Below are 17,157 nucleotides of genomic sequence, written 5' to 3'. Positions count from 1 at the left end.
TGCTCATCTACACTACCAAGAATCTTTCCATTAGCCCAGTACGATGTATTCATGTTGCTCCTTCCTAAGTTAATCACCTCACACTTTTCCGCATTAAACTCCATTTGCCATCTCTCAGCCGAGCTCTGCAGCTTATCTATGTCCCTCTGTAACCTGCAACGTCCTTTGGCACTATCCAGAACTCCCCCGACCTTAGAGTTATCCACAAATTTACTAACCCATCCTTTATGCCCTCATCCAGGTCATTTATAAAACGATAGAGAGAAGTGGACCCAAAACAGATCTTTGCGGTATACCACTAGTAACTGAGCTCCAGGATGAATATTTCCCGTCAACCACCACCCTCTGTCTTCTTTCAGCTAGCCAATTTCTGATCCAAACCATCAAATCACCCTCAATTCCATGTCTCCGTATTTTGTGCAATAGCCTACCGTGGGAACCTTATCAAATACCTTACTGAAATCCATATACACCACATCAACTGCTTTACCCTCATCCACCTGTTTGATCACCTTCTCAAAGAACTCAGTAAGGTTTGTGAGGCACGATCTACTCTTCACAAAACTGTGTTGACTATCCCTAATCAAATTATTCCTTTCTAGATGATTTTAAATCGTATCTCTTATAATACTTTCCCAAAACTTTACCCACAACCGAAGTAAGGCTCAATGGCCTATAATTACCAGGATTGACTCTACTCCCCTTCTTGAACAAGGGAACAACATTTGCTATCCTCCGTCTTCTGACACTATTCCTGTAGACAATGTCAACATAAAGATCAAAGCCAAAGGCTCTGCAATCTCCTCCCTGGCTTCCCAGAGAATCCGAGGATAAATCCCATCCAGCCCAGGGGGCTTATCTATTTTCACACTTTCCAGAATTGCCAACACCTCCTCCTTGCGAACCTCAATCCTGTCTAGTCTAGTAGCTTGTATCTCAGTATTCGTCTTGACAACATTGTCTTTTTCCAGTGTGAATACTGACAAAAAATATTCATTTAGTGCCTCTCCTATCTCTTTGGACTCCGTGCAAAACTTTCCACTACTGTCCTTGACAGACCCTAATCTTACTCTTGTTATTCTTTTATTCCTGACATATCTACAGAAAACTTTAGGGTTTTCCATAATCCTATTCTCATGTCCCCTCCTGGCTGTCTTTAGGTCTTTCCCTGCTAACGTATAACTCTGAAGTGCCCTAATTGAGCCTTCATGTCTCATCCTTATATAAGCCTTCTCTTTCTCTTGACCAGGGATTCAACCTCCTTAGTAAACCACGGCTCCCTCGTTCAACCACTTCCTTCCTGCCTGACAAGTACATGCTTATCAAGGGCATGCAGTAGCTGTTCCTTAAATAAGCACCATGTTTCAATTGTGCCTGTCTCCTACAGTTTCCTTCCCATCCTATGCATCCTAAATCTTGACTAGTCGCATCATAATTGCCTTTCCCCCAGCTACAATTCTTGCTCTGTAGTATCCTTCGCTAAAGTAGACATTATCGAATTGTGGGCACAATCACCAAAGTGCTCACCTACCTCCAAATCTAACACCTGGCCTGGTTCATTTGCTAAATCTAACGTGGCCTTGCCTGTTGTTGGCCTGTCTACATGCTGTGTCAGGAAACTCTTCTGCACACAGTGGACAAGAACTGACTCATCTAAGGTACTCAAACTATAGCATTTCCAGTCAATATTTGGAAAGTTGAAGTCCCCCATTGCAGCTACCCTGTTACTCTTGCGCCTATCCAGAATCATTTTTGCTATCCTTTCCTCTACATCTCTCCAACTATTTGGAGTATAGGAGTTGGGAGGGCATGTTGTTGCTGTACAGGATATTGGTTAGGCCATAATTGGAATACTACCTGCAATTCTGGTCGCCTTGCTATAGGAAGAATGTTGTGAAACTTGAAAGGGTTCAAAAGAAGATTTATGAGGATGTTGCAGGAGTTGGAGGGTTCTGGTTTATAGGGAGAGGCTGATTAAGCTGGGGCTATTTTCCCCTGGGTTTTGGAGGCTGAGGGGTGACCATATAGAGGTTTATAAAATCATGAGGGGCATGGATAGGGTGAATAGCTAAGGCCTTTTCTTTAGGGTAGGGGAAAAAGACTAGAGGGCTTTGGTTTAAGGTGAGAGAGGAAAGATATTTAAGGGACCTCAGGGGCAACATTTTCATACAGAGGGTGGTGCTGTATGGAATGAGCTGCCAGAGGAAATGGTGGAGGCTGGTACAATTGCAACATTTAAAAGGCATGTGGATATACACATAAATTGGAGGGATATGAGCCAAATGCTGGCAATTGGAACTAGTTTAATTTAGGATATCTAGTTGGCATGGATGAGTTGAACGGAAGTGTCTGTTGCTGTGTACAATTCAATGACACTGTTGACCCCTTGTGGTGCCAGAAGCTTGACTGTGACTGCATTACGCTGCCTATTCTTTCTGGACTGTCTGGTATTCACCCATTCAATTCTTTACTTTAGTCCCTTGAGCTGGGGTGTGACTACCTCTCAAAATGTGTTATCCACATAACTCTCAGCCTTGAAGTTGTGCCACATGTCTCCAAGCACTGTTCAAAGGGGAGGGGAGACAATGGCCTCGTGGTATTATCACAGGTCTGTTAAACTTGCCGTGGCTGATGTTGAAGTATGAATTCGATAAATATCTGGAATTAAGAGTCTAATGATGACCATGAATCCATTGTCAATTGTTGGAAAAACCTATCTGGATCACTAATGTCCTTTAGGGATGAAAACTAAGGTGTGTGATACCATTACGTAAGGTACACAACGCAGGGGCTCCCCTCAGATCCATATTCTCATTCCCTGGCACACCAACATACTGACTAGCAAAGGAACTTCACCCTAAACTGAAATACCTAGTAGAAGCCTCAAGCCACTCCATCCACCCCACCCAAGAATTCCTGAACATCATCAGAGACACCAGGATAGAAGAGGACAAAGTCATGGTCTCCTCCTCCTGGTTCTATTCACATCAATTAACATCCGAATGGCCAAAGAAACACTGACCTCATACTAGACGAACCAAGGACACAAACACCAGACAGCACCGACTCCATCAGCAAGGACAGCATCCTCAAGCTAGTAGACCTGTGCCTCACTACCCACTTCACCTTCAAGGACAAGACCTACAAACAGATCAATGGTTCACCAATGGGATCAACAATAGCAGGATCTTTAGCAGGAGCAATAATGCAGGGACTCGAACAAACAGCCCTCCCCATGCTCCAACCTAAGCTTTGGGTCCGCAATATGGCTGTCACCTTTCTCACCACGAAACAGAACAAATTAGAGGAACAATGGGTACCTGATGAACACAGTTCACCAAATCTTAAACAACAAATCCAAACCAGAAGACACAACACGCCCAGAGACTCTAGCCACACTACCATACATCAAAGACACCTCGGAGATGACTACCAGACTACTCTGACCCCTTGACATCATGGTAGCCAACAAACCTATCAGTACAGTAAAACAGCTACTGATGAACCTAAAGGACCCTGTACCAACAACCAGAATAACGAATGTCATTTACAAAATACCCTGCAAAGACTGCAACAAATACATCATCCATCAGACAGGCAGGAAACTAGCCACCCGAGTACATGAAGACCAACTAGCCACCAAAAGACAGGGCCAACTATCACACACAGACGAAGAAGGACACAACTTCGACTGGGATAACACATCCATCCTAGGACAGGCTAAACAGAGACATGCACGGGAATTCCTAGACGCCTGGCATTCAAACTGGAACACCATCAATAAACACATTGATTTGGACCCCATTTACTAACCTCTGAGAAAAAGAACTGGAAATGATATCATCCACTGTAACAGACTGAAACACAAATAGAAAGCAGGACAGAACACCAGCGCTTCACCAGATGCTCACTGGAGATGTTACTGAGCATGGTTATGAAACGTCTGAGAACAAACCTACCAGCTCAGCGAACAAACTTACAATTGCATATGTTGTGTTGACAGCATTTACAGAGAAGTTATAGCTTCAAAGGGGCGAGATGTCAGAAGATTCTTGGATTTTAGATCTCAGCAGAGCACACAAAAGCAATATTAATTCATGATTAGTGCATGTTTAATGTTTTGGTGGGTTTTTTTTACAAGCATTAAAGTGTGTCTGATTTAAAAGTTTAATTCTATCGCTTTTTTTTAGAGCTAGTCCAGATTATCAAACTTACATGTTAACAAAATATGATCAAGGCCGTCTGTTTAGAAAAAAGGCAAGATTTGTTCAAACTGTCAAGGAGCGTTTATCCAGCCTGTACCTTTGGAAAAAAGACATTCATGACATAGAAGGTGGGAAAGTTCGAATTATCATTCAGTTAAACAGTTAAATTGCATCAGTTTGTATGATAAAATGTTAACAGCTCACTTAAAAAAAATTGTTAATTTGAATTATTAAAAAAGAATTGGTGTGAAATGTAAGACTAGTTTGTTTATCCAATAAGAGAAAGAGAACTTCAGATCATGAGTGGCTGGGATTTAATTGTCAGGTTGTAATCAAATTTATTATGGAACACTGGACAATAGATACTTATTTATACTAAAGGTACAATGTCATTTATTTATGCAAATTAGTTTAGTTTGAAGGTGGCACTGCAGATTGAGAAAGTGATTAAAACTGCAGACCAAATCCTGAACTTTAAGAATAGTGGCTGGAGTACAAATACAAGCAAGTTTATAAGAACCTTTGCATAACAGTGACTTGATTTTAATTGGTATATTGTGTCCAATTCTAGACATTGAACTCCAAGTAGAATGCAAATGCTTTAGAGCAACTGCAGAAAAGATTTAAGCAAATGGTTTCCAGGGGTGAGGAATTTCAGTTACCAGGATACAAGCTGGTGATGTTCTCTTTTTATAAAGAAATGTTCAAGGGAAGATTTGGTAAATATTTTCAAAATCATGAGGAATCTGGAAAGTACTGAAGATCAGACTAGCCTTGTGCATATCCACAGATCCCTGAAGATGGAGCAAGTAGAGAAGGTGATTAAAAGGCAGTTGGGATGCAATCCTTTATTAGCTGAGGCTAGTATACAAGCGCAAGGATGTTATACTGGAACTGTACAAAACAGTGTTTAAGTTATAACTGCAGTGCTGTATGCATTTCTGGTCACCACATTGTAGGAAGATGTGACTTAGCTCGAGAGGGTGCAAAGGAGATTCACTAGGATGCTGTGTGGGATGGAGAGTCTTGAGCTATGAGGAAGCATTGGATAGTTTGGGGTTGTTTTCCTTGGACTAGCAAAGTTTGACAGGGGACCTGGAAAAGGTACTTAAGATTATGAGAGGCAGAGATAGACTGGATAAGGAGGCATTTATTCCATTGGTAGAGAGGTTAATAACCAGAGGCCAAATATTTAACGTACAAAGTAGAAGGCAAAGAAGAATTAGAATCATAGAGATGTACAGTATGGAAACAGACCCTTCGACCCAACCCGTCCATGCCGACCAGGTATCCCAACCCAATCTAATTCCACCTGTCAGCACCTGGTCCATATCCCTCCAAACCCTTCCTATTCATATACCCATCCAGATGCCTTTTAAATGATGTAATTGTACCAGCCTCCACCACTTTCTCTGGCAGCTCATTCCATACACATACCACCCTTTGAGTAAAAAGTTGCCCCTTAAGTCTCTTTTATGTCTTTCCTCCTCACCCTAAACCTATGCCCTCTAGTTCTGGACTACCCCACCCCAGGGAAAACACTTTGTCTATTTATCCTATTCATGCCCCCCATGATTTTATAAACCTCTATAAGGTCACCCCTCAGCCTCCGACGCTCCAGGGAAAACAACCCTTGCCTATTCAACCTCTCTCCATAGCTCAAATCCTCCAATCCCGGCAACATTCTATTAAATCTTCTATGCATTCCTTCCAGAGCAATAACGTCCTGTAATGTACTGACGAGAACTGTACAGAGCACTCCAGTTGAGGCTTTACCAGTGCCTTATATGGCATAGTGGTTAGCACTCAGTGACAGGGACCCTTGAGAATTCTTTTCACTCAGAAGGTAGGAAGAATCTGGATTGAGTCGGAAAGTCTTGTAATGTTGAAACAGTATTTAGGTATTCACTTGTGTTACCATAGCTTTCAGTGCGAGGGGCCAAGATCTGGAAAATGGGATGAGTATAATCAGTTCTTTGTTGACCAGCCAGAAATGATGGGCTGAATACCCCAGTCTATGCTGTAAACATCTGAGTCTGAGTAATCAAGAAGACTAATGGGATGCTAACCTTTATCATGAGATAATTTGAACATAAAAGTAAGGATGTTTTGCTTCTGTGAGCTTGGTGAGACTGCATGCAGTTTGGTCTCATTTCAGGAAAGATGTAAGTGGTTTGGAGGCAGTTCAGGCAAGCTTTAACTAGATTGATATCTGCAGCAGGTTGTCTTAATAGAAAAGCATAGTTTTGAAGACCAAAGTGTTATTTTATTGATATTTATAAGATTCTGAATGATCTTGGCAAAGTGGATGGAGAAATGATGTCTACTCTTGTGGTGAGAACATATTGGGGACATTATTTTAAATCAGCAGTTGCTCTTTTAAGGAGATGAGCATTTTTTTCTTTCAGAGGCTTTCGCAACTTTCAAACTCTCTTTCTCAGAAAATGGTGGAGGCAACGCCATTGAATATTTTAAATGTAGAGGTGGCTCTTGTTAAATATGGGAATTGAAGGTTTTTGGAGATAGATAGGATTAAGGAATTTGGAATGCCAACAAATAAGCCATAATTGTATTGAATGGTGCCCTAAAGGCTTTGTGCGTCTACCTACAGCACATTGACTGCAGCAATTCAAGAAGGTAGCTTGTTATCACCTTCTCAAGGTTAACTAGGAACATTAATAAATGCTGGTCCAGCCAGCTACACATATGTACCCTGAATTTTAAAGAAACAGGCTTGAAAGGCTTAATTCATAAGCTGTTGAAGCTAGGTCAATTGAAAATTTAAAACTGTGGTCAATTGATTTTTGTTAGGAGAATGTATTCCCAAGGCATATGAAATCAAGGCAGGTAAATTGAATTGAGGTAAACAACACCCACTATGTAATGGAATGACAGGATAGGTTCAAAATGGCCTTCATCAGTTTCTGTATTCCTAGCTGGTCTTTAGACCGTAGATGAAGGAGCAGAGTAGCCCAATAGGCCCATTGAGCTTGCTCCAGTTAGCTCCTCCAGTGCTCCCTTCATTGAAATCATGGGCTGGTCTGATAATTATGAACTCCACATTTCTACTTAATCCCTATGATCCTTTACTGATTAGGAATGTCTGTGTCAGCTTTGAATATACTTAATGACTCAACCTTGACGATCCTCTGCAATAAAAAATTCTACAAGTTCATTAGTCTCTGAGAGAAAGAAATTCCTCCTCATTTCTGTCTTAAAATGGGTGACCTCGGACCTCCCCACAAGAGGAAATAAACTCTCTGCATCCACCCTAAGTAATTTTGTATGTTTCAATGAAGTCTCCTCGCATTTGAATATTGAATTATTGAATTAATTTGATTTTTCTTTGTCTTGCAGGCAAATTTGGCACCGGAATCCGATCTTACTTTTCCTTTCTTCGTTTTCTGGTTTTGTTGAATTTTGTGATATTTCTGTTAATGTTTGCTCTTGTCACACTTCCAACCATCATTTCAAAGACCAGATTTGTTAACACTACGTATGCTGACATTCCCTCCTCTGTAGTAGGTAATTAATCAAATGTATTAAATTTGTGATTGCAGATTTTATTTATGGAAGCTTGTCTTAATTGTAGTGCTCATTAGAATCTTGATCCAATCAAAAATGAACTCGATGAATCAGGTATATGCAAACTACTGGATTAGTACTTTCACCTTTTGCATACAGATAACATGTTGGTGGCTTCTTGTGGGACAATGAAATTGATGACGATCATGTTATGATGCTTCGATGTTGCTGGGATCTTTCTCACTCCAATCTATTTTTGTTCCAATTGTGACCCATGCCTTTAATTATTTTTCTTGTGTTGGCACAGCTGTTTTGCATACATGAACAGAAAAATCTATTCCTCATTTAAATCTGTGCAGTATAGTGACTATCCATCATGGGCATATTTCTGAAGTGTTCTTAGCTGATCCTGACCATGCCTTTTTTGGCATATCTTGTTATCTGTTGTTTTGATCAATACATCTTTGGTCTCTAGTTGGTAAAAAAAAATTGCAATTTAAAAATTTGGTCACTTGCAACATATCAATGGTTTATCTATCTCCACTAAGATCCTTATTGATAGTATCAGAACCATTTTGTGTGAAGATGCTGACTCGTGTAGGGCCTTGGAATGATACTGGGATAAATGCAAGGTAGCTAATGGTAATCAGAATGTGATAGGAAGAGATAGAGCTTACAAACATCAGAATGAGTGAGCAAAGAAGGTCAGATTGGTAAACATGCCATCGAGATAGAATTTCAGGCTCTAAATGTGAATACATACAGCATATATAAAAGATTGATTAATTGGCAGCAGTGATTGAAATAAATAAGCGTGATATCACGGGGTGATGTTGAGGTTCTTTTATTGGAGATGGTCATTGCCTTGTGTGACATGCATATTACTTGCACCTTGTCAGCCCAAACCTGCATTTGGACGTGGACTACTTTGATATCTGAGGGGTCATGAATAGTGCCTTTTTCAACATTTGCAGTCCATATGTTATAAATATATCCATAATGCTGTTTAGGAGTTCCAGGATTCAGATCCAGGAGTAGTAAAGTCATGGCAATGTAGTTCACAGGATGTTGCATGGCTTGGAAGGAAACTTGCAGGTGGGTGGTATTCTCATGTTTGTCCTGCCCTGTTTGTCTGGATGTTTCAGGTTGCATTTTTGAAAGGTGCTGAAGGTTTTAAGGAACCTGGTGATTTGTTAATGCATATCTTGTAGGCACTGCATATCAGTAAGGGAAAGAGTGAATATTCAAGTTATTCATGGAGTGCCTGTCAAATGAGGTATTTTGTTCCTGAAATTGCTGAGTTGGAGTATTACTCATCAGGCAATTGGAGAATATTCCATCACATTCTTGACTTGTAAATGATGATCCAAGTTTTAGGGAGTCAGGAGTTGTGTTACTCACTGATTTATTCCTAGCTTCTGACCTGATCTTATGTAAATGGACACAGTATTTGCATAGTTGGTCCAGCTCAGTTTCTAGTTAATAGTAACCCCCAGAATGCTGATAGTAAAGGATTCTGAGATGGTAATACCTTTAAACATTAAGAAGAGATTATTTGATTCACTCTTAAATAAGATGATCTTTGTATGGCACTAGTTTGTCACAGTTGTTACTTGCCAATTATCAGCCTAAGCTAGAATGTTGTCCAGGTCATCATCGCACAGAAATTCCTTCAGAATCTGAGGAATTGCAAATGACACTGGACCTTGCAATTATCAGCAAACATCCCACTTCTCACCTTACGATGGAGGAAGGTCTTTGATGAATTAGCTGAAGATAGTTGGGCCTGACACATTACCCTGAGGAACTCCTATTGAAATGTCTTGGAGCTGACAAGATTGACCTCCAAAAAACACAACTATCTTCCTTTGTGTTAGGTATTAATTCAACAAGCAGAGATTTCCCCCTGATTTCCATTTACTCCAGTTTTACTCGGGCTCCGTGGTATCACATTTGGTCATATGTGGCCTTGATGTTAAGGATAGACACTTTCGCCTCGAATTCAACTTCTTTGTCCATGCTTTGACTGGAATTGGATGTAATGGTATTCCAATTGAGTAAAGGTAACTGTAAAGACATGAGGGAGGAGCTGACAGGAAAGGTGGTGGAGTAGCAATGGCAGGGGTTTTTGGGGGTAGCTTGGGAGGTAGCAGAAATTCATTCTAAGGAAGAAGCAGCTTACTAAACGGAGGACAAGACAACCATGGCTGACATGGAAAGTCAGAGACATCATAAAAGCTAAATAAAAAGCATACCAAGTGGTGAAAATTAGAGGGAAACCAGAGGATTGGGAGGCCTTCAAAAACAAGCAGAAGTCGACTGAGAAAGCAATATCGGGGAGAAGATGAAATATGAGGATAAGACAGCTAGTATTGAAAAGGAGTTTGCATATGGTTTTTCTGCATATATAAAATGTAAGAAAGAGGCAAGAATGAACTTTGGACTGCTGGAAAATTAAGATGGAGAAGTAATAATGGGGGAAAAAAGAAATAGAGAAACTGAATAGGTACTTTGCATTAGTCTTTACAGTGGAAGTAGCAGTATATCAGAATTTCAAGAGAGCAAGGGGGCAGAGATAAGTGGAGTGGCCATCACTAAGAAGAAAGTGTTGAGCAAGCTGAAAGGTCTGAAGGCAGTTAAATCACTGGGAGCAGATGGACTGCATCCCATTGTTCTGAAGGAGAAAGTGGAGGAGATTTTGGAGGCATTGGTGATGATCTTTCAGGAATTACTGGAGATAGGGACGGAGCCAGAGGACTGGAAAATGGATAATGTAACACCCTTGTTTAAAAAGGGAGGGAGGCAGAAGACAGGAAATTATTAGCCAGTTAGCCTGACCTCAGTCGTTGGTACGGTTTTTTGTGGAGTCCTTGGAAGTACAAGGTAAAGTAGAGCAGTATCAGTACAGCTTCATCAAGGGGAAATCAGGCCTGACCAACCTGTTAGAATTCTTTGAGGAGGTGAAAAGCAAGATAAACAAAGGAGAGCCAGTGGACATGATATATCTGGATTTCCAGAAGGCTTTTGACAAGCCGCCGCAAATGCTGCTGTTAAATAAATTAAGCGCCCATGGTGTTAGGAGCAAGGTACTGGGGTGAATAGAGGATTAACTGACTGGCAGAAGGCAGAGATTCGGGGTAAAGGGGTCGACCTCAGAATGGCAGCAGTGATGAGTGGAGGTCAGTAGGGGATTAAAACTATTCACAATATACATTACCAGTCTGGATGAAGGAGCTGAGGGCATTGTTGCTAAGTTTGCATATGACACAAAGATAGGTAGAGGGACAGATAATGTCGACAAAGTGGGTTGGCTGCAGAAGGACTTGGACAGGTTAGGAGAGTGTCGATGTGGAGTTTGCACATTCTTTCTGTGTCTGCATGGGTTTCTTTTGGGTGCTCCAGTTTCTTCCTAAGATGTGCAGGTTAGATGGATTGACCATGCTAAATTGCCCCATAGTATCCAGGGATGAGTAGGTTAGGTGGATTGTCCTTGGAAAATGCAGGGTTACAGGGATAGGGTAAGGGATGGGATGCTGTTCAAAGGGTTTATATGGACTTGATGGGCCAAATGGCCTGCATTCACACTGTATGGATTCTAATTCTAAACAAAGTGGGCAAAGAAAAGGCAGGTTGGAATACAAAATAAAAAAGTATGAGGTAATGTACTTGATGGGAAGAATAGAGGTGTGGACTATTGTCTAAATGGGGAAAGGTTTTAGAAATCTGAAGCACAGAGGGACATGATTCTCTTAAGGTTAACATGCATGTTCAGTTGATAATTAGGAAGGCAAATGTAATATTAGTATACATTTCAAGAGGGCTAGAATACAGAAGCAAGGATGTAGCATTGAGGCTGAACTAGGTTCTGGTCAGACCCCATTTGCAATACTGTGGGAGGTTTGGGCTCCATAATTAAGGAATGATGTGCTGTTCTTGGAGGGGGTCCAAAGGATGATCCAGGAGAAGAAGGGCTTCTCACTTGAGGAGTTGTTGAGGACTCTGGATATGTACTTGACGGAGTTTCGAGGGATGGGGGGAGTCTAATTGAAACTTATAGAATAATTAAAGGCCTGAATAGTGGATTTGAGATTAGTAGGGGAGACTAGGCCCTAAGGGAACAGCAGAGTGAAGGGACGACCCTTTAGAACTGAAATGAGGAGGGATTTCTTCAGCCAAAGGGTGGTGAATGTTGAACTCATTGCTCCAGAGGGTTGTGGAGGCCAAGTTATTGAGTGTACTTAAGATAGCATAGTTCTTTGAAAGGTTTTTGATTAATAAGAGGATCAAGCATTACGGGTGGAAGACAGGAGAAAGGAGTTGAGAATTATGTTCGCCATGATTAAATCGTGGAGCAGACTTAATGGGCCGAATAGGCTAATTCTGCTCCTATGTCTTATGGTCTTACGTCAAAGGCAATAAGTGCTGGCCCAGCCAGTGATGCACACGTCACAAGATTGAATTTAAAAAATGAGCTGTTTCATGAATCTTCATGAAGTCTGCAATCAACGTTGAGGGCTCCCAAGGCTTGCTCCTAAGTATATGCAGCTGTGCTGTCACCTTTGGTAGGCTTTTACAATTGATAGGACAAGACATACCTGGGGATAGTGATGGTTGGACCTAGGGTGTCCAGGTGATCACAAAGTTAAATTCCTTTTGTCAGACTTTGTGGTTGTTAGGTACTGTTGAATGATTTGCTTAAACTTTTGAGGTTGTCAAAATTCCATCCCATTGCTGTAGATCTGGAGCCATGTGTAGATTAGACCAGGTGAGGACTTTATTTAAAAATTCATTTTTGTGAGATGTGGGTGTCGCTGGCTGGCTAATATTTATTGCCCATTCCTTGTTGCCCTTGAGAATGTGGCATTGAGCTGCCTTCTTGAATCGCTGCAGTCCACCAACTGTGGGTTGTCCCACAACGCCATGAGGCAGGGAATTCCAGGATTTTGACCCAATGACAGTGAAGGAACTTATATTTATAAGTCAGGGTAATGAGTGGCTTTGAGGTGAACTTGAAGGTGGTGGTGTTCCCATGTATCTGCTGCCCTTGTCTTTCTAGATGGAAGTGGTTGTGGGTTTGGAAGGTTCTGTCTAGCGATCTTCGGTGAGTTTCTGCAGTGCATCTTGTAAATAGTGCACACTGCTGCTACTGAGCGTTGGTGGTGGTAGAAGTAGATGGTTGTGGATATAGTGCCAATCGAGTGTGCTACTTTGTCTCGGATGATGTCAAGTTTCTTGACTGTTGTTGGAGCTGCACCCACCCAGGCAAGTTTCAGATGCCTTTCCCCTAGGATATTAGGGAACCAGATGGGTTTTTACAACAACTGAGAATGGTTTCATGGTCATTATTAGACTGACTTTTAAATCCAAATTTATTGAATTCACATTTCTCTGTCAACCATGTGGATATGCCCAAGCTGTGTTGTGGGTGCATGGATTACTCATGCAGTGACATCATCACTTTGCTGATTCTCCTGCATTACCCCAATATCCTTTCTGTTATATACAGAATGGTGATGGCAAGGCATTTAGAAAATAAGTTCAATTAAATTTTTAATTGGTGATGAGTTGAAGAGTTATGGGGAGAAGGCAGGAAAATGGGGGTGAGGAACCTATCAGCCACGATCGAATGGTGGAGCAGCCTCGATGGACCAAATGGCTAATTTTGTTCCTATATCTTATGAACTTATGAACAATCAGGCATGGTTTTATGAAAGGGAAATCATAGTTTGCAAACTTATTTCAGTGCTTTGAGGAAGTAAGAAGCAGGGTGGATCCAGGGGAACCTGTCAGCATAGTGTTTTACTTTGTCCCACACACTTCTGAGAGAACAAAAAAAATTATTCATCTCTGTCCCTGTAAGTTACAGAGAGACATAGGTAAGCAGCAGAGCTGGGCTGAGAGGTGGCAAATGGAGTTTAATGTGGAAAAGTGTGGGGTGATTCATTTTGGAAACGGTAACAGGAATGCAAAGTACTGGGTTAATAGTAAGACTCCTGGTAGTGTAGATGAGCAGAGAGATCGAAGTGTCCATGTACATAGATCCCTGAAAGTTGCCACCCAGGTTGATAGGGTTATTTAGAAGGCATATGGTGTGTTAGCTTTTATTAGTAAAGGGATTGAGTTTCGGAGCTACGAGGTCATGCTGCAGCTGTACAAAACTCTGGTGCAGTTCTGGTCACCGCACTATAGGAAGAATGTGACACCTTTGGAAAGGGTGCAGAGGAGATTTACTTGGATGTTGCCTGGTATGAAGGGAAGGTCTTATGAGGAAAGGCTGAGGGACTTGAGGCTGTTTTGTTAGAGAAGAAGGTTGAGAGGTGACTTAATTGAGACATATCAGATAATCAGAGGGTTAGATAGGGTGGACAGGGAGAGCCTTATTCGTCAGATTGTGATGCTAACACGAGGGAACATCACTTTAAATTGAGGGGTGATAGATGTACGACAGATGTCAGAAGTAGTTTCTTTACTCAGTAGTAGTGGTGTGGAACACCCTGCCTGCAACACTAGTAGACTCTAATGACATTTAAATTGTCATTGGATAGGCATACAGATGAGAGTGGAATAGTGTAGATTAGATGGATTTCAGATTGGTTTCACAGGTCAGCACAACATCAGGGACCAAAGGGCCTGTACTGCGCTGTAATGTCCTATGTTCTGTGATCTAAAGAGCACGCCCAAATTTTAAAAACGGTCCTCAGTTCTGTATTCATCCACAAGACTAAACATCCATTCCATGCCCACCTTGTCAAGGTTTCCCAATTCAAACTGAGAAGAATTTTGATGAGATAGGCAGGCAAGTGAAATTAAGGCTACAATCAGATCAACCATGATCTCATCCAATAGTGGAGCAGTCTATTCCTGCTTATATTTGCTATGATCTTATAACTTACAATTAAACTGATACCAATGTACTAACAGCTAGTTTCTTTTATTATTTCATGAGTTGTGGGCATTACTGTCAAAGGCAGCATTTGTTTCCCATTTCCAATTGCCCTTAGGCTAAGCGGCTTACTATGTCATTTCAGAAGGCAGTCAAAAATTGTCATTGGATACAGAGTCAAAGCAGCCAAACTAAGAAAGAATAACAATGAATAAGGGAAGGGAAGAAATTGCAGAGATTTTTGCTTCATCGTTTAGTCACTGGTGAAATTCCAAAAGACTGGAGCATGGCTAATGTTGTTCCACGATTGAACAAAATTAAGCCAGGGAACTACAAGCTTGTGAGCCTTAAATCAGTGTTAGGCAAATTGGTGGAGAGCATACTAAGGAACAGCATTAACCAACATTTGGACAGTCAAGGTTTGATTACAGATAGTCACGGAAAGTCATGTCCTTACAAATCTTTGAGTTTTTCAAAGAGGTAACCAAGAAGATAGGTGAGAGGTGGGTTGTGAATATAGTCTATATGGACTTTAGTGAGGCCTTTGACAAGCTCCCGCATGGCTGGCTAGTCATGAAGGTTGGTTGCATGGGACCCAGAGAGAGCCAGCTAATTGGATTGAAAATTGGCTCGATGATAGAAAGCAAAGGGTGATGGTTAGTTCTTGGACTGGAGGCCTGTGACTATTGATGTGCCACAGGGGTCGTTGCTGGGACCTTTGTTATTTGTTATTTACGTAAATAATCTGGATGTCAATGTATAATCCATGGTTAGTAAGTTTGCAGATGATACAGCATTAGGAAGTATCATTGATAGCGAGGAAGGTTACCAGAAATTACAGATCTGGAGATGCCGGTGTTGGACTGGGGTGTACAAAGTTAAAAATCACACAACACCAGGTTATAGTCCAACAAGTTTAATTGGAAGCACACTAGCTTTCGGAGTGTCGCTCCTTCATCAGGTGGTAGTCAAATTACAGAGGGATCTTGATAAATAGGGAAGTGGGCAAATGCAATACAGATAAGTGTGAGGTCTTGCACTTTGGCACGTCACACCAAGGTAAGACTTACACAGAAATGATAAGGTCCTGAGGAGTGTTGTGGAACTAGTAGTACAAGTACATGGTTCTTTGAAAGCAGTGTCATAGATCGACACAGTGGTAAAGAAGGAATTTAGCATGCTGGCCTTTATCAGTTGAGGCAATGAGAAGAGGAGTTGGGATTTTATGTTACAGTTGTATAAGTTGTTGGTGAGGCCACACTTGGTGTACTGTGTACAGTTTTGGTCACTCTGTTATAGGAAAGACATAGCTAAACTGGAAAGAGTGCAAAGAAAATTTGAGGATTTTTTCAGGACTAGTAGGCCTGAGTTATAGGAAGAGATTGGCCAGGATAGACTTTACTCCTTGGAATGTAGGGAAGTGACTGGTGACCTTCATAAGATGTATAAAATCATGAGGGGCATAGATACGATGAATCCATACCATCTTTTTCCCAGGGATGGGGAATTGAAAGCTAGAGAGCATGGGTTTCAGGTGAGGGGAAAGATTTAAGAAAGACCTGAGGGGCAACTTCTTCACGCAGAGAGGGATGCATTTATAAACTGGGATGCCAGAGAAAGTGGTTGAGGCAGATAGAATAGCAACATTTAAAAAAAATTTAGATAGTACATGGATGGGAAGAGTTTAGAGGGATATGTGGACCAAATGCGGGCAGTTGGAACTAGCTGAGTGGGCACCATGGTGCATGGAGCAGTTTGGACCAAAGGGCCTGTTTCCATGACCCTAACCAAGCACATTAGTGGGTTAAATAATTTTTCTGTGTAATTGATTCTTCTTTGGTCACTATTGCTAAGTTTAGTTTTTAATTCTGGCATTTATTAATTTAATTTAAATTCCACCACAGCATCTGACGTCAGGATTACGAGACCAATGATGTTATCACATCACCGTTTCCCCAGCTGATGTGCTTTCTTTGCTTTAGGTTGAAATCTATGATGCCCCAATCCAAAAATTCTTAGTATTTTCACTTTCACGTTTTTCTTCCTTTTCTCTGATGCAAGCACAGAAAAATCATTTTTGAAGCTGAAGGTTGTTTTGAAATAATGGATAGGGTTATGCTTATTGTGGATGTTTCTAAAAAGTACTGTATATACAGGGTGCCCCACTACATCTGCAGGTCCAGTATCTGCGGTTTCAATTACCTATGGTTTACTGTGGCCCGAACATATTATAGGGAATATAATATCTATGCCCTTCATGATTTTATACACCTTCTGAAACCAAGAACCAGGGGTCTGCCAGGAAGGTACGTTTCTCATTTAAATGAATGAGATCACTTCTATCTGCCATTTCAGGCTTCCGTGGTAGGTCTTGGAATGTATACCCGCGGATCTGGGGGGGGGGGGAACAAATGTACTTGAATAGTAGTCAATCTCATGTAAAAGTAGACCTCCTATTTTTGGCCAAATAACCTGGAATCTTCCATATATCTCATGTAAAGCTCAACCCTAGTTCTTCACAGATAACAGATCAAGATGAGTCAT

The 17,157-nt window shown here is 41.2% G+C and overlaps 1 protein-coding gene across 5 annotated transcripts in view; it reads left to right on the top strand.

Annotated features, from left to right (window-relative positions):
- Positions 1-17,157, top strand: part of LOC140464730 (transmembrane channel-like protein 7) — a 102,371-nt gene that overhangs the window by 19,894 nt on the left and 65,320 nt on the right. For 2 of the 5 annotated variants that reach the window (XM_072560197.1, XM_072560198.1), the window contains exons 3-4: positions 4,191-4,333; positions 7,563-7,730. The exons of 2 other annotated variants lie outside the window; for them this stretch is intronic. In XM_072560197.1, coding sequence (XP_072416298.1) covers positions 4,191-4,333; positions 7,563-7,730 — 311 coding nt within the window. The remainder of the gene's footprint in view (positions 1-4,190; positions 4,334-7,562; positions 7,731-17,157) is intronic. One more of the 5 variants, XM_072560199.1, reaches the window with a different exon arrangement.

This window comes from Chiloscyllium punctatum, chromosome 40 (genome assembly GCF_047496795.1).
Source record: "Chiloscyllium punctatum isolate Juve2018m chromosome 40, sChiPun1.3, whole genome shotgun sequence".
NCBI lineage: Eukaryota > Metazoa > Chordata > Chondrichthyes > Orectolobiformes > Hemiscylliidae > Chiloscyllium > Chiloscyllium punctatum.
This window is presented reverse-complemented; position numbering and strand designations above follow the sequence as displayed.